Below are 18,116 nucleotides of genomic sequence, written 5' to 3'. Positions count from 1 at the left end.
CCATACTAGACCAGCCAAGGACGTTCTGTTCTCAGCAGTGAAGTGGAAGTTGGGTTGAAATGATGAGACGTAGGCTCCCCACCCCACCCCTCCCACCCGCCCCCCAACGGTGTCCCTCCACAGTCCCAGAGGGATTCCTCCCTGGCAGTTCCAAACCAGGCCTGCGCTCTGGCCTCATCCCCACAGCACCCCACTCCCACCCCCTGCTGTTGTCAGATGACCTTTAACTGAGCTCTGCGTGAATAATACTCCACATCTGGAACGGCACAGCCAGGCAGTGCCGAGGCCCAGAAGGGTTTGAGCCCAGTGAGATTAGGAAAGAGGGGCCGATGCAAGGGAGGGAAAGAGCTAAGCAGAGCCTGGGCTGGGAGGGCAGAGAGCAGGGACACTGCTCTGGGTCCAAAGACAGCTAAGAGTCATAAGCACTTTTGCATACATTTTTTTTTGCATACTTTATTTCATTCCATCGATGACCCTGAAGGGGGGGTTGGGAGGGATATGTATCAGCACGGAGAAAGCCTTTGGAGCATCCAGTGCAACCCCTCTCTTTGACGGAGAGGAAAACAGGCTCAGAAAGAGGGCAGGGACTGGCCCATTGTCATACGGCAAACAGGTGTTGGAGCAGAAAAGGCCAGGAGACCTGAGTGAGATTCCAGTATCCAAGCTGAGCAAGTCACCGCATGGGTGTGCAGATACCTAACTGCCTGGGTCCTGTGGCACCCATGCCACCTCCCCCAGACTCCCACCCACATCAGCGTCACCACAGGCACCTCCACACCAGCCAGTCGGAGGGTGCCCACAGGGGCCCTCCGTGACGCACCCCATGCGCAAACGCACACACAGGCACCTGCACGCAGGCAGGCGCTTCCCTCTCCAGGCTCCAGGGCCCCGCCTGTCTCCTGCGCTGGGCTGGGGAGCAAGAGGGACCTCTGAAGGGAAAGAAGGCAGGGAGAGGGCAGGGAGGGAAAACTTCCAAATCAGCCCAGCTGGGATCAGTCTGGAGCAGGCCTCTCTCCACAGCCCACAACTCACAGGAGTCCTGCCCCATCCATGCTTTTCTGGAAACCTGACTGGGGGAGAGAGGGAGGAGTGGGGGACGCGGAGAGAAGGCAGAAAAGCAGAGTCAGCGAAGGAGACTGGAGGTGGAACAGGCCACCTGAACGTGAGCAACTGCCCAGATGCCTGGACTCTTGGGGGTCATGCCATCCTTCCCCCTGCCTCCAGCCAAAGGGTACCTGACCAGGGACCAGGAGGGTGGAAGGAGGTACCATTCCCTGGTTCTGTAAGCCCCAGGACAACAGGCACCTGGCCAGGCCTAGAGACAGGCGAGATGTCCTTTTATGGGTTTTTCCAAGGACTTATGTCTCAAGATTGAAATAGGAGGCCCCGCATCTCATGAAATCATGAAAGGACCTCATGACTCATTTCCTCCCAGTTCAGCTTCGGCCTTGGGACATGGCCCCTTCCTCGTCATTACCTAATGGCCCAGCACCCATGGGGGCTACCAGCATGCTTGGGTCTCAAGCAAGCTGCAGCGGGAGCTGAGGAAAGAGGGGAAGCAGGGCTGGCAGGACAGGGAATGGACTGTCACTCACCACCAGTTCATGGCTGGATGGAGGAATGCAGGGAGCAGCCACCTGTGTGAGGAACAGAGAAAGGGCAAGGTTAGCATCTTCATCCCCATAGAAAACCAGGGCCTCCTGAGATCATTCCGCTCCCCGCCCCCCCCCCCCCGTGCTGGACACCCCTTCCTTCAGTTCACAAACACTGACACTCCCCAGCGGGAAGACTATGGAGCAACACGGAAAGCTGCTTAGGCAATAACACTCAGGGGGTGGGGGAAGCAGCAGAAGGCAAAGTGAAATGGAAGTCACATTTTTTAAACTCCGTAAAAAGATATGCGGAGAAACTGGAGGTCAAAGCACCAGGGTTAAGGTAATAAGAATAAATATTTTTTTTCTTTGGTCTATGTTCTAAATTTTCTATGGTAAGATTTGTTTTAATTTTTTCAAAAACCGTGTTTAAGACCTCGAGAAAAGGAAGAGTCACCTCCTCCATTCTCCCAAATGCCAAGGTACCTCACCCAAAGGTCACAGCTGCAGACATCTGGCAAAGTTTCCCAGACCGTGCAGGGAAACAGGCTGGGGAAGGGCCTGTCATCTCTCCCGAAGGCAGCCACATCGCTAATAGATGTGGAAGGCCCTGAAGAGTGCAAGCACACTCGGGGGGTGAGCTATGACTGTCATCATCCTCGTCTTCTTCTCTAAGGGGGGACGGGGGTGGCCATGTGGCCTCAAGACAGAGGGAGAGGGCAGGGAGGGGGCTGGACTGCTCCCTACCCTGAGATAACACTCCCTCCCCAGGGGCCGGGCAGCCAAACCACTACCCTGACAATTAGCAGGGGCCTTTATCAGAGACTCAATGTGTTCCTTTCTTCTAGCTGGGACACGTTTTTCTTGGAGCTCATACCTCAACCTTGGCTCCAATTCCTGACCCAAACACCAGGCAGGGGGCCCACAGAGGGGACGGCGGGGGAAGCTCTCCCCCCACCACTCCCCGCTCCAGGCATGAGGGTGTCTGGACATAAGCCGTGGATCGCCAAAGAGCCGGGGGCTGCCTCCTCAAACAGTAGGCAACCGGGGCCCCCGCCCCAGCCGACAGCCCGGGCTACAGCTGGCTGTTCATAGAGGCCTCACCCTCAGCTGGGCCCTTCCTTCACCTGACCCTGTTCTAGCATCTGACCAGCCCCAGGGATCACCCGCCTTGACATACCCACCTAGAAGGGAACCATACCTGTGGGACAGTGTGCCCCGGGCTCTGGAAGGGGTGGAGAGGCTGGGAGTTAGCGTCCCTGGGTTCTTGACTCGGCCACACCGCAGGCTCCCTGCCCACCTCATTCTCCAGCAAAGAAGCCTGAGCTGAACCTCAGTACCTATCATCCTGTACTCAGCATTACTCTAGGACTTGGGAGAATCACATATGAAGCCAAAAAAAAAGAAGGAACAATATCTAACACATATAATGCATATTGAATGTGCACAGGTATTATTACCAATGCCTTACCCATGTTAACTCATGTAATCCTTTCAACAACCCAATAAGGTAGGTACCATTATACCTCCGCTTGAGGTGCAGGGGGCACAGAGAAGTTAAACAACTTGTCCAAGGTCACACAGCTGATCAGTGGCCAAGGGTGGGGTGGAGGATGCCAGAAGAACAGGCCAGAAGGGCAGGAAAGTCCGGAGGTGGCTGCAGCCTTCAGGGCACCCTGCCCGCCCGACAAGGTCTCAGCCACCGGGACACTGCTATCCCCTAGGCACCTTGAGGGCAGGAGTCCCGCATCCAGCAGTGGCCCCCTGCCTGTCTCCTCCTGCCCCCAGCCCCAAATCCCACTCTGAGGCTTGTAGGTTTCAACCTCATGGGGCCAGGCTCCCAGCGTCTCCTGTCCCCGCTCCTCCTATTACCCACGGGCCCTCAAGCCGGGGTGGGAGCGGGTCAATCCACAGAGCAGCACGCCCTGATCTGCTCCTTTCCTTGGAGCTAGAGCTGGGATGAGGCTGGGAACCTAAATGTGGGATCAGCTGCAAGAGGACGGCATGCTGCCGGCTACTGCCACGGGCTCCCAGCCACGGGCCAGCCACGTCCACTGCCACCGTCTCCACCTGCAATCCACGAGAGTGGGTGTCTAGTCTCCATTCGCGACTGGGGCTTGGGGAAGTGAGAGAGGGCGTTACGGACACATTTTGAGGCAAGGGCAGGACGGACAGGTGTCCTCTGAGACAAGAGGGAGATCTGCTCCCCCAGCACCACCCCAAGGCAGTGGAAAAAATGGGACCTGACCCCAGGTCCCTTCCCTGTCCCCACCGAGGATTGAGATCTGAGGGGCAGCTGAGGACCCCCAGTCCGAGGGCCTGATGCCTGGGTGCCCCCTCGTGGCCTCCTCCACCCACCACCCACAGCTGTGCATTCCAGGCCAGCCGGCCAGCCAGCCCACTAACTTTGTTGTGTGTTTCAGTGTTTCTTGTCTCTCTCTATTTTTTTTTTTTTTAAGCAGAGAAATGTTTCCTTAAAAGGCTCTCTCCTTCCCTCCGGCACCCTGGCCCCTGGCCACCCTCTCAGGAGCCTGGAATGTGCCAGGCAGAGCCAGGGCCCCCTGCCACTCTGGCCCGTGCCCTGTGGCCAGCAGTGACCACTTCCACTGGCCCTGGGGACCCCAGCTAGGAAGCCTCCCTCTGCAGAGGGGGCAGACTCTGGGATGCCAACCATTTGCCTCCCCAGGGCTGGCAGCGTAGGATTTCAGGGCTCGGGCCCAGGAAGTTGGCCTCAGGTAAGCCTCCTCCCCAGGTCTCCCTCCATTACGCACCAGCACCCAGGTCAGCCTTTCCATTCTGAAAACTATAACAACAATAAAAGTAGCACTTGCTAAACGCCAGGCCCTGCGCTTTGTACTTGGCGTAAATTAACTCACTCCATTCTCACAACCACCCTGAGCATCTGTTTTGTGGATGAGGAGACCAAGGCACAGAGGTTAATCAACTCTCCAGCAGAGAAGACAGGATGCAAACCCAGCAATCTGGCTCCAGACAGAGATATGCTCCTGCCCTCTCTGCTCTGTCAACTCTCCTGTAAACACGGATTTCCACAGAGCCATACACAACGAGAGTGGTAACAGGAAGCTTACGGGATGTGCCTATGGGTCTGTTACTGTCCTAAGCCCTTTCCCTGGACTCATTTGATCCTAATAGAAAGTGTATGGGTTGGGACTTCCCTGGTGGTCCAGTGGTTAAGACGCCACACTCTCAATGCAGGGGGCCCGGGTTCGATCCCGGGTCAGGGAACTAGATCCCACATGCCGCAACTAAAAGTTCCCGCATGCGGCAACTAAGACCCGGCGCAGCCAAATAAATAAATATATACTTTTAAAATGTATAGGTTATACATTTGGGTTATTATCTCCATTTCACAGATGAAGAAATGAAGGCACAACTTGCCCAAGGCCACTGCAGCAGAACAGTGCGGCTCCACAATTAGAGACCCGGGGATGCCAGGATGTGAGTGTTACCAGGCCCGAGCGAGGCCAATGCCTGGCATTCATCAGCCCCCCACTACTAATATTTTCTGAATTTCAAAGGTTCCCAGGCACAGTGCCAACAACAGGGCACACCCTCGGAGACTCCCCCAGGACAGGAGGGTCTAAAGCACCAGTCAGCAGGCAGCCCAAGCAAAGAGCTCTCCGCACAACCTGGCCCCTGCCCTTCTCCCCACCATCATTCTGTGCCCATCCCCCTTGTCCAGGACCCAAAGCCACACGCAAGGGGTAGGTTCCTCTCAGTCCTTGGGACACACCTGGCTCTGTTCTTCCTCAGGGGCTCTGTTTATACTGTTCCCTCTGCCCGGATGTTCTTAGCCCAGCTGTCTGCATAGCTGGGTCCTTCCTCTCCTTCTGGCTTTGGCTTAAATGCCACCACCCCAGAGAGAGGTCCTCTCTGACTCCCTTAAGTTACACACACACACACACACACACACACACACACACAGAGAGAGAGAGAGATTACACAGAGATATTCTATCTCCTGAACTCCTATGTCTTCCTTCACAGACCTAATTACAATTTGTAATAATAGATGTTTATTTTCTTGTCTATAATCTCTTTCCCCCTCTAGAAATCAAATGCCATGAGGGCAGGGAGCATGTCTTGTTCATCACGCCGGTCCCAGCACACAGTAGGTACACACAAAAGATTTGTGGAAAGATGAAAGAAACTCAACGTCTGTCACCACCAGTGGTAAAATCACTGCCATTTGTTAAGCACCTACTATGAGCAGGGGAGTTAATCCTACCATATGCCTATGTCTCTGAGACCCTCCAATACTGCGGAGTCAGTAATATGGCTCCCATTTTACAGATGAAGAAATGGAGGCTCGAAGAGGTCATAACACTTATCCAGGGTCAATCAGCTGGCAAGGGGAGAGCTGTAGGTGAAAACCTAACCCGCCTCCCACTGCCCCCATCACCTCACTACCTGACGAGTGGCAGGACCTGGTCCCCAACTGGTGACACTCCCATCCTCAAGTGTCAGGATTGGTTACATGAAATCCCAGCCTTCCAGAGAGGCTTCCCACACCCACATCCACCTGGCCCCCAGGGCTAGAGGACAGCCTTGGTGTCAGCCAAAACTAGAACCCCTTGAGCCTCTGAATCGAGCATTTCATATAATCCTGAGCAGAAAAGGGTTTTTTCCCCCTATGTCTTGCTAGTCCTTTTTTTTAATGCACATAAAAATAAAATGCACATAACATAAAATTTACCATTTTAATCATCTCTAAGTGTAACTCAGTGGCACTGATACTCTAATAATACTGTATAACCATCTCCACTATCCATTTCCAGAACATTTTCATTATCCCAAACAGAAACCTGACACCCATTAAACAATAATTCCCCTATCTCCCCCTAATAACCTCTAATCTACTTTCTGTCTCTATGAATATGCCTATTCTAGGTATCTCATACAAGAGGAATCATACGATATTTGCCTTTTTGTCTCTGGCTTTTTTCGCTAAATGTTATGAGCTGAATGGTATACCCCAAAATTCTTGTGTTGAAGTCCTAACCCCCAATACCTCAGAATACGACTGAACACAACACTTGGGTTGTTTCCAGAGAAGCTCTTGCTGACACCTGCTACACGTCCCTGTCCCAACAACTGCAGGCACCCACCTTAAATGACACCAGAAGATACATGGAAAGGAAGGAAACTGGGGTTTGCAGGGCACCCACTCTTGGCCTATAAAGAGGTAACTAAGTTAAAATGAGGCCATTAAGGTGGGCCCTAATCCAATATGACTGGTGTCCTTACAAAAAGAGACCAGGCCCCACGGAGAGTCACTAGGGGTACGTGCACAAAGGGAGGACCCTGTGAGGACACAAGGAGGAGGTGTCCATCTACAAGCCAAGGAGAGAGACCTCAGAGGAAACCAAACCTGCCAGCACCTTGATCTTGGACCTCCAGCCTCCAGAATTGTGAGAAAATTAATTTCTGTTGTGTAAAGCACTGAGTGTGTGGTATTTTGTTATGGTAGACCCAGCACACTAACATGCTCCGCATAATGTTTTCAAGAATCATTCATGTTGTAGCATGTATCAGAGTTACATTGCATTTTGAGGCTGAATACTATTCCATCGTATGAATATACCACATTGTGTTTATCCATCCATCTGTTGATGGACACTTGGGCTGTTTCCAGAGAAATTCTTGCTGACACCTGCTACACGTCCAGGCACCCACCTCGAATGACACCAGAAGATACGTGGAAAGGAAGGAAACTGGGGTTTGCAGAGCGCCCACTCTTGGCCACTGAGCTGGCTGCTTTATATACGTTATTTTAGTTAATCTTGTTGACAAGGTTTTGAGGTAAATAGGCTCAGAGAATTTAAGCAACTTGCCCAAAGCCGAACAGCTAGAAGTAGTAGTATTGGCAGAAGTATAAATGGTGGTTGCTAAAATTTTCTGCACGCTCACTGTGTGCCTGGCACGGTTCTAAGCCCTTGTGTACACAATCCCTTCACCCCTCATGACCCCCTTGAGATAGGTTATTAGCATCCTCAGCTTACAGGATCTCAGGCAGCCCTTCAACAAGCCTGTGAGATCCAAGATGGCACATCTACCAAGTGACAGTGCCAGGACTGATACCCGAATCAGCCTGACTCCAATACCTGCTTTTCCCAGCACGCCTCACTGTCCCCACGGCCGGATGAGGCCCCCACTGTGGCGGAGGCACTGGGGCTGTGAGAGCACAGAGAGATCTCGGGGGGCCCAGGCAGGCTCCACGGAGGAGGGCATACCCGAGCCAGTCCTCGAGGACGCATTGCTTCTGTTTGTCTACTGTGTGTCTCACCGACTCCCCCGCAAGCCCCATGAGGGCAGGAAGCACATGGGTCATTTTCATCCAGAAGCTCTAGGGCTCTGCTCAGAGCCTGGAGCTCACTAGGTCCGTGGATAAAGTTTTGAAGGTGGAGATGGGAAAAGGGCTTTTCAGGTGGAAATAACCACACAAACAAGGCATGGAGGTGGGAAGGCTTTCCATGTCAAAAGTATCCCCTTTGGCTGGGACACAGGGTGGGGGAAGGGAAGACACAGCACTGAAGGGCACGTGGAAGGAGATGAGGGAGGCAGACTGGCCAAAAAGTCTCCTTCCAGGCTGGACGATGGGCAACTCTGAATGCCCAGCAGAGGAGTTAAGGCTTTTAGCTGCCAGCACTGGGGAGCCACTGAAGGTGCCTGAGTAGGAGAGGGACCAGGGGGAGGTGAAGGGTGGGGAGCTTAAGGCACGCAGGAGATGTGCAGTAACACTAATAATAATGGGGGAAGGAGCAAGGGGGGAAGAGCCCCAAAGCCTAGAGACAAGGGGCCATCAGGCACCCTAGAACCTACAGGCCCTCATCCCCACCTCATTTGAACCGACGCTCCCTCCAACCTCTACTTCTCTCCCCAACCCAAAACATGGGAGGGCACCACTCTCCTTCCTGTCCTTCACAGAGCCAGGGAGCCTGCCCTCAGCTCTTCTGCTGCTCGCCCTCTGGGACCTGCGTGAGGAACCTGCAACCAGGATGCAACCATCCTCTGAGCCCTGGCCACTCAGGAGACACCAGAGGGGTCAAGTATGATGGAGACAATGATCCCAGGGGGATCCAGCCCACATGCCCCATGACTGAGGACACAGTCAGATGACCCCCCCGTCTGTGGACAGCCCAGCACCTCAGAGGTCACATTATGAGTCCAGTGGGCTCTATCAAGCAAGACCCAGTCGGCCCCTGCCAGCGAGGCAAGGGCAGGCCGGGAGGCCCAGCCAAGTGGACCAGGGCTTGGCTTGGAAGCCGGGGTGAGGAGCGCACCCCTTCAGGACCCGAGGGTGCTCACGGTCAGGCAGCTACGAAATGCCCTGGCCATGGGGGTGGGGGGCGGGGACTGGGCCAGTACAAGGCCCGGGGTGAAACGGCAGAGCCCCAGCATGGCTTGAAGACACTGGCCTCCCAGACTGAGCCTCAAGCCCTGGGCAGGGGGGTCCCAGGGAGGAAGGGGCCACTGCCCTGGCTCCATCTCCTCCCCAGGCCTGCGCCCTCCCCTCCAGGCCACCCATCCTCACCAGAGCTTGGTCCCGACCTGCTCGGCTGTTTCCTTCCCTTATATAGAGTTCTGCTCGGGACCGGGAAAGGAACTGCGTCAAGTTCCTGGAGGCAAGAAGGGGCCTGTTCCCAGGGACACCTCGAGCTGAGGGGCGGGGAGCCATGCCCCAGCCCAGAGTCCCCTCCAGGGCCAGGGAGCCAGCCAGGGGCAAGGAACGGGCCTGGCCCTTTCCCCAAAGCCAGCAGTCTCTGACTCAGAACCCGAGCAGACAAGACACAGGGGCGACCCAGACAGCCGACACTGGTCACTGCCCCCAGAGTCCCAGTCCCACCCACCCCCAAATCCTCCTCTGCCAGGCTCCTCTGGGACCACTGACCCAATCAACCCGCCCCCGCAGCTCCAGCAGCTCTCCGGTAGCCCAACCCTCCCTCTTATCTCGGGAGCCTTTCCTCAGGCCCCACTCACTGGCTTCTGCCAGCCTCCAGGCCCTGTAACACACTCAAGCCGAGGCTCTCCACAGAGAGAAGTTGCTAGCCACACCCACACACAGCAGCCCTGACCTGCACAGCCCAACGCCATCCAAGGGGAAGGCCGGGTGTGCCTGACCCTCTTGAGCCCACTGGACTGTGATATTTCAGAGCAGACATTTCCCAAGAAGGTCCTGGCAGCAGCAAAGCAGGTGGGGCAGGCCTGGCAGCAGGTCCTGCCCTCTGCAGCCGATGCCCTTCAGAGCTTACCTGAAGGATGGCGTAAGATAGCACCCAGATCGCCGGATGCCTAGCTGGTGGCAGAACATCTTTGCTGAGGATCTGCCCGCCCTGGAACCCAAGCTGGGGCCCCAAGGGCCCAGCTGAGGGGCCACACTGGCCCACACCCAAAGTCAGTGACCCTGGGAGGGCTGAGGTTCCACGCCAGGCCAGACTTCTCATGAGCAGAAAATCAGAGAAGATGAGTCCAGCAAACAGGCACCAAGTGCCTCCTATGCGCCAGGCCCTGGGAGCACAAGAGGGGAGCCAGGGGTCGGCAATGAAAAGGGTGGGGCATGTGGGGCCACAGGCACAGCTGGGCCCAGGGCTGGACACTGGTCAGCATCCTGCACTCACAGCCCTGCCCACACTCTGCCTCCTCCTGGGCACCCTCGTGGCTACTGACAACCACCCAAATTCTGGGCCACCCAAGGTTGTTCAGCCGGACCTGAGGGTTGGCTGCACTCTTCCTACACCACCCCCCAACCAAGCCTGGTCAATTCCTCCACCCAAATATCTCTCCAAGCCACCCCCTCACCCCTAGTCTCCTTAATCATGGAGATTCTTCCAACGGCCTCCTGACACAGGCCTCCCTGCCCTCAGTCCAGTCCTCTAAGCCACTCTCCGCTCGGCAGCCAGAGAAATATTTCTACAAGGCATAGCCATTAATGCCACTCCTCTGCCTGAAGTCCTTCCATGGCTCCCAGCTCCATGGGATAAAGTCCAGATGCCGTAATATGGTCCTCACGGCCCTTCGAGACCTGGCTGTGTCTCTTTCTCCAGTCCCATTCCTCACCTCTCTGCCTCGAAGCCCGTGCTCCAGCCAGAGAACACCACTGTCAAGTTTGTTTGGTTTTTTTTCCATATGGTACACTGTGAGGTAGGGGTTATCTGCCCATTTTACAGATGGGGAAACGAGGTTCTGAGAGGTAACGTGCTTAGCCTGAGGTCATACAACCAGTAGGTAATGGAACCAGAGTTCCAACCTGGTGGCACCCCAAGCCTCAGCTCTGCCCAGGACCACAGCACCTTGCCCAGTCGGGGGTCAAAGGTAGAGATTCATGGGGGGGCATAGCCTCTGAGGTGGGTGGGCCAGGGAGATGTCTGGGCCAGGGTTGGGGGTGGGGGGTGGCAGAAGAAGAGACCAAAGTGAAAAGAGGCTCTGAGCTGGGGTCAGGAGCGGAGGAGTGAGGTTACCGAGAGCGGTACAAGGGGATATAAGAAGACTGAGGAGAAATCAGCCGCCACTGAGGGACCCAGCCTGCAGGACTCCGAGGAAGCGGGGCCTCTGTTATATAAGTGGAGGCACTGAGCAGAGAGTTGGAAATGCAGACTTCAAGGTTACCTTCTAAGATCTAAGGAGCAGGGAAAACCCCAGCCCTTCCTCCCTGCCTGGAGAAGGGCCATTTGTTCTAAAGCAGGTGGGTTGGATGACGCGGCCTCCAGCAAAGAAAACATCGCTTCTAGGAAGCTCCTAGAAGAATCTGGTGAAGGAAAGGGCTGCGGTCTGGGGTCAAGGTTCTAGTGGAACTGGGGACAGAGGGGAGGTGATGGGCACAGAAGCAAGACCAAGCATTCCTTCAACAACAGTGACTGAGGGCCCTTTGGTGCCACTTCCCCAGCTATGGAGACAGAGAGGAATAAGAAGGGCCTGGTCCAGGAGGGGAACCTGTGGCCCAGTGGAGGAGACAGGCATGTAAACAGAAAATTATAAAGAGCTCAGTAACTGCTATAATGGAGGTATGAAGAGGGCTATTATTTCACTGGGATTCAAGTCCATCTGTTTTTCCAGAAATTACACCCAGAGGGAGACTGCCCCATCCTGTCACTCCCCATGAGGGTTTCTGACCTTAGATGAAAACTTTAAGGGACAAAAGCCTTTGACCCTAAGCTGTGCCAAAACAGTAAGGCAGGAAGGATGCATGGGAAACAAATTTAAGAGCAAGGGGGAAACCCAAGAAGCCAGAGGGTTCAGGAACTGCCAAGGAGCACACCAGGGGCCCCGGTGGAGGAGGCTGGGGCAGGGGGGTGGAGGAGAAGACGGGCCGAGCGAGGTCCCAGACTGAGAATTCCAGGGCTAGGGGCCACCCTCAAACCCACACAGGCATCAGAGGTTCCTCTTGCTTTCTTAAACTCGGCCATAGTCAGCTCTCAGGGCAGGACAATGGCCTGCAGCTCTCTCTCCCTTCCACATCTGCAAGAGGCCTTGCAAACCACAGGTGTTCACGGCTCTGTTTCCTAATCTCAGAGATACCATTGATTGTCTGGGGCACCATCAACTGGACAAGAGCTTTTGAGGAGGAAATGCTACCCGAAATGTATGGTACACTTCAACCGTAAGATGCATTCCAAGTTCAGAAATATTAGAATGGGGTGGGGAAAGAAGACACCTTGGATTTGAAGAAATTCCCTAAAGTTTTTTTGGTTCTTCAGCATCCCTGTGCTGCCTGCATCACTGCCCTATGCTGACGCTGATCAGGAAGGCCTTCCTGATGCCTACCTACCTCCGTTTTTAAAGATTTAAGCCTTGCCAAAAGAAAAGCAAACAGGAGAAAAATTCTGTATTCTCAAAGTCCATCTGTGCTCTCGAGTTCCCTAGACCCCTAAAGGTCATTTGGTCTCATCACCTGACTCCAAACCGCTCTGAACCTAACCCAAACATGGTAACTGGGAGTGGGTTCAATTCTGATAGATCATAACACCTTCTGCTTGTGGACCCTCATTTCCAAATTCCTGAACACACTGAGGGATCGTGAGTTTCCAACCAAAAGATAAGAGATAGGATTAGAAAAGCCCTGGACTAGGTTAGGCCTGGGCTCAAATACCCATTTGCCGTAGACCGGCTATTGAGACCTTATTGAAACTCCCCGAGTCTCAGTTTCCTCATCTGTAAACTGGGGATAAGGAGACCTACTTTGCAGAGTGGTTGGGAGGACAAAATAAAGTTGACTGAGATGACAGGGGTAAAAATGTCTGGAACGTAGCACACGCTTGGAAAATGTTAGCTCCCTTCTATTTGAGCCGGATGCAGTTCTTGCACCTCTCCATGCCTCAGTGCCTTCATTTACCACGGTTGCAAACTGTACGGGGCATACTACGTGCATTTGATGTGTCTCAACTCATGTAATCCTCACTTGAACGCTGTGAGGCAGGTTCTGTTCATATGCCCACTTTACAGAGGAAAAAACTGAGGAACAATAACAGAATGAGAGGAAGGTCCTGTCTGCCTTAAGTCAGAGCTCGGAGCAGTATAATACAATGCAAAAGATTCCCATCAAAGCAATTCACCTTTTTTTTCTTTGGAGCTTTCGACTCTTATGTGGCCTAAGCTTCAATTATTTGAAAATTCACTCATGTAGAAAACTCCTGGGCCACAGATGGCAGCAACAGGAGGAGTTAGTGTGACTGTTCTGCACAGTTAGCGCCTGTCAAGGGCTGGTGTTCTGGAACCCCATCTGTTCTGATGGACTGCACCAGGAGCCCCAGGAACAGGAGGTCCCCAGGGCAGGGCAGGGCAGGGCAAGCCCAGCTCCACGTAGCTCCTTTAAATCCATCTGTGGCTGAGTCGCAGGAAGCCCCCTCTCGGTCCCAATTAGCCAGCAGCAGAGACTTGAAGCCAGGCCAGCACTGAAGGCCAGCGGAGGCCTGGCTGTCACCGGCATTGTTCAGCTCCATCTGACGCATATCCACCCCTCTGCAATGTTTCCTTGTTCCCCGGGAGGCCCTCCAAGATGCACACATCCGAAACCAGGTCTGGAGGGAGGGCGGGTGGAGGGAGAGGCAACGGAAGACCTGGCTTTATCTGGCTGGGAAAACAGGCAGGTTTGAGTTGGACAGGAGAGAGAGCTCACATCAGATAGAGGCCCAGTGACCCAGAGACACGGCACACACACAGCTCAGACGCCCCGAGGCACACGCAGAGCGTGTGCGCGCGCACACACACACCACAGGACCACTGCCAGGTGCAGATGCAAAGTCACTCCCTGGTGCTCCCTCCCCGCCCCGCCCCAAGCAGAGCCGCACAGATGGGAACACAGCAGCGCGGCCAGCACACCTACTAGCAGGGACAGTCTGCAGGGCCCTGAGCTCAGCGGATTTCAGAAAGCCAGAGGGGAAATGACCCATGTGGGCAGACAGTGGGGAGGGGAGAGCATGAACCAGCAGAGGTGGGGGATGTGAGGTGCCCACAGGAGCCTGACCACCCACTGCAGCCGGGACAAGTGACAAATTCCCCTTGGACTCGCCCGGGCCACCTGAGCCTTGCCCCTCCTTCTGCTAGAGCAGGTGAGGGGGTAAGGCACACAGACGGAAGCTGGGTAGGAGGTGGCAGAAACGGGACGGCATGGGCATGAACGGTGGGGCAGACCTAACTGGAGGATAAGCAGCCTGAAAATTATGGGATGAAGGCACGGAAGCAGGAACTTTAGAGGTGGAGGTGGTGAGGAGAAGCAAACCAGAGTTTAGGGCTCGTGGGACAACCATTTTATTTGAATACCTACCGTGTACTGTGTACTTCAGACATAGTACCACATTTCGCCCGTTCAACAATATGCACAACAGGCAATACTCCCTTTATCCAGATGAGGCCACTGAAACTCAACAAGAAAAGTAAGTTGCCCAAGACCACTCGGTTATGAGCAGTTGAGCTGGGACTCAAACCCAGGGCAGCCAGAATACAAAATCTATACCCCTTCAGGCAATCCAAGTCACTAGGGCGCTTAGAAGACAAAACAGTGCAGCTATGGGGCCAAGGGGATGTGGAGGTATAGATGGGGGAGGGGCTGGGGCTGGACTCCCAACTCCTAAGGAGGGCAGTGGCAGCAAAGCTCAGGCTGCCGTGACTCAGTGGCTTGGCCTCCAGGGAGCACTTCCGGAGCCCCAGACAGCTCTGTACAGTCTAAGAGCCACCTGCCCGGCAGAGACACTGAGCCATTACTCACAACTGTTACTCACGGCTCTCTGCACGCCCACTGCTCAGCACATCACTTACTCCCACTCCGTCCCCTAAGCGTGGCCAAGGGGAGCTGGCAGATCTACCCAGTTCCCTCCCTCCCTTCACCAGCTCAAATCCTGCCAGCACATCCCCACCTGAGTCACTGGGACAGAGACCCAGAAACTCTGGCCCATTCAACTCTGACAGCTGTTGCCCTCTGCTCTGTTCTAAGAAATGGAGCTAGAGGAGAGGTCACTGAGCAAAGAATCTTCCAGTCCCAGGGCTGGAAGGGACCTCCTCAGCATCTCAGCAGGCTTCCCAGTAGATACATAAAGACCCTCCAGGGCCTCCACGTCCATGGTGGACAACTCTTCCAAGAGCCCCAAGAGCAAGAGCCTCTCTGTTCAGAAAGATCCATGGACTTGCAGAATTTCATCACTGATTAGAATGCAAGAACTCTCCTAACTCCACCTTCTCATCTCACAAACGAGGAAACTGAAGCCCAGAGAGGGGAAGTGCTTCTCCCAAGGTCACTCAGTGCCAAAGGGGGACTAGAAACAGGCCACCTGAGCCCCCCTGCCACCAGTCCCTCCAGCTAATCCCCTCCCCCTGCCCCAAGTCAGGGCAGGGCACTGAAGTCTACCCTCACTCTCCCGTGTTGCAAAGCAGCTGCTCATTCCACAACACTGGCGGTGGGAGGGCTGAAGGCGAGCTGAAGAGGGAAGAAAGGAGTTGCAGCCAGATGATGGTTAGTATAGAGTAATCACTTTCTAACAGTGAAGGGGCATCAGAAACAGTCTGCCCAGGAAGCCGGGGGATGGACCACAGGCCCTCTGAAGGCCCTGGAGCTAAAAGGCCAGGCCCTCTGGCAAGAGATGATGGAAGGAATTCCTGGGGTCCCAGCTGGGGACTAGGGAGAGTCCTGGTCTCCTCTCTGCTCACCTCTCCTCCCCCACCCCTCCCCCTGGCTCACCCCTGTCTCCCAGGGCTCCAGCCTGGAATCCAGGCCTGGCTGCTGCCTGCGCTCCCACGCTCAGCTCGGCTCAGCTGGCCGCAGCAGAGGCTGTGTGGTGTCCGAGGCAGCTCATAAGGCACCGAGGACTCTTCAAAGCCTCCCTCTATCGCTAGCGCTCTCCCACCCCCTCTGGGCAGCTGCTCTCATCCCTGCCAAGAAGCCCCTGCCCAGGTCTCTCCCTCTGCATCCACAACGGTAATAACAATAGCAGTAATAATAACCAAAGGTCATGCGGTATGTCCAGATGGTTCTTTCTGGTTCCCACATTTTACAGCTGAATAAACTCAAGCACCGGCAGGTTAGGTAAGTTGCCGGCAGTCACACAGCCTGCGAGAGGTGGGGTCAGCATTCAAACCCAGACAGCGTGGCTGCAGAGTCTGTGATCTTGACCCCCATGCCACACTGCCCTTGTGATAGGACCTCACTGTGGGAAATTAAAGCTCCTGAAATCTCCGCTCCCTCATCCATGCAGTTGCTGAGCACCTGGCCTCTGCAACACTCAACATTCCTCTTGGCTACGGATGGGCAGCCCCTGTCCAGACACTAACCAGGCCACTTACAGTCAGGCTGGGCACCCCCTGCCTCTGCACTGACCAGGGGACACCCTTGTTCATGCATTCATTCAACAAATAGTAAGCACCTACTGGGTGCCGGGCAGGTGGTGAAGGACAGCCCCCCAAAGGAGTCCCTTGATTCCTTAGAAATGGGAGCTGCCCGCAGTCTACTCTCATTCCCGCCTGCTGTGGTCGTCCATCCCTTCACGTGTGAAGCCTCGCCAAGGAGGGCTCTCTTCTGTCCTGAAAGATCTTCCAGGAAGGAGATCTCAGTGCATCTCCAGCCTCCTGATCCAGGAGAGGAGGACAGCACGTGGTAAGGAAGCCCAGAGGCGCGAAGTGACTCAGGAGAGGGTTTCCCAGCCCGGGGACTCCAGGAGATTGGACTTGTGGCCTGTCCCCGGTCTCCCTGGCTCAGTACAGCCTTCACAGCTACCCAAATCACCTTCCTAAATAAAACCCTCTTTGTGTTTCTCCTACGTTAAGGTCCTCCGCTGCTTCCCTCTCCCAGAAAATCCCCCACAGCCGGACCCCAAGCAACACCTCCAGGCTCCCACAAAGCCAGCCTTTCCCACACAAACCACTTTCTGTGGGCTTGGCCTGTGGCAGACACTGAGCTTCACAAGTAGGCACTTCACAAGTACAATCTCATTTCATCCCACCATAACTCTATAAGATTTCATATTAACCTCATTTTACAGATGCAGACACTGAGGCTCAGCCCAAGGTCATATAGCTAGCAAGCAGCAGAGGTGGGAGGGACATCTAAGCCTGTCCGACTCTGACAAAGGCCTGGAGCCATTATTTTATCCATCATTACATGCGTTCCACTGCGCCTTTGTGCGTGCCTTCCCCTGTGCCTGAAGAAGCCTTTGTCCCTTCTCCTTCCTGCCAAACTCCTTCTCAACCTTCAAAACCCATCTCAAATGGCACCTCTTCTCCAAAGTTTTCTCCATTCCACCAGCTCGTGTGCACTCCTTCTTGCTTGATGCCCCCACTGCGTGTTGCAGAAACCCTCTGTCTACCCCCTTTGTTTCCTACTAGACCATGTCTCCCTGGCCTTCCCAGCCCCATACATACCCCTGGCACTTTGCATGGTAGAGGGTAAATGCCCAAAAGGGCTTTTAAGTGTGCCCAGCTGCACTCAGCTGCTGCCACACGGCCTTGACAGTGGGTGTCTGGGCACCACCCTAGCCCAAGGAGCTGACCCCCAATCCCAAGCAGGCATCTAGTGCCCCCTAGTCACAGTCAACACCCCAGCCCATGTCACCCTGGGTGGGGGCAGCTCCCCGTGCTTCCCCCTTCCTGGCTTGGTGGCCCCTCTCTGCTCTACCAGCTCGGCTGTTTCTGGGAGTCTCAGCTGGTGATTAGGGCCCTAATCAGCAGGACTTCCTGCCAGCGATTGCCAGAGGTGGGGGGGGCAGGGTGGGGAGGGAAGTAAGGTCAATGCAAGGTGAAGTTCACAGCCTGGGACTGGGGGAGGAGGCTCCGGCAGGGAAATGGACTCGCAGATTCTTCCACCCCAGCATCTCTCCAGCCCTCCATCCTACAGGTGAGTACACCAGGCCCAGCAAGGGAAGGGATTGGTCCAGAGTCCAGGGACAGAGCAGGAGCCCTGCTCTCCCACTGCCCTTGGCCACAGGGACCCCAGGGCAGAAACCCTCCCTTATGCGTCCCCTGAAGCCCTCTGTCTGCCCCCGGGCAACGCCCCCCTAGCAACAAGCCCCATGCTGAACCCACA

The 18,116-nt window shown here is 55.0% G+C and overlaps 1 protein-coding gene across 6 annotated transcripts in view; it reads right to left on the bottom strand.

Moving 5' to 3' along the window:
* The window catches only part of TNS1 (tensin 1), a 200,871-nt gene that overhangs the window by 114,764 nt on the left and 67,991 nt on the right, over positions 1-18,116 (bottom strand). For all 6 annotated transcript variants that reach the window (XM_060105836.1, XM_060105831.1, XM_060105832.1 and 3 more), the window contains one exon: positions 1,596-1,637. Coding sequence is in view for 4 of the 6 variants with exons in the window: in XM_060105831.1 (XP_059961814.1) it covers positions 1,596-1,637 (42 nt within the window). In the remaining 2 variants the exon portion in view is untranslated. The remainder of the gene's footprint in view (positions 1-1,595; positions 1,638-18,116) is intronic.

Source organism: Mesoplodon densirostris, chromosome 8 (assembly GCF_025265405.1).
Source record: "Mesoplodon densirostris isolate mMesDen1 chromosome 8, mMesDen1 primary haplotype, whole genome shotgun sequence".
In the NCBI taxonomy this organism is placed as follows: domain Eukaryota; kingdom Metazoa; phylum Chordata; class Mammalia; order Artiodactyla; family Ziphiidae; genus Mesoplodon; species Mesoplodon densirostris.
The sequence above is the reverse complement of the archived record's forward strand: the minus strand, read 5'-3'. Positions and strand labels throughout refer to the sequence as shown.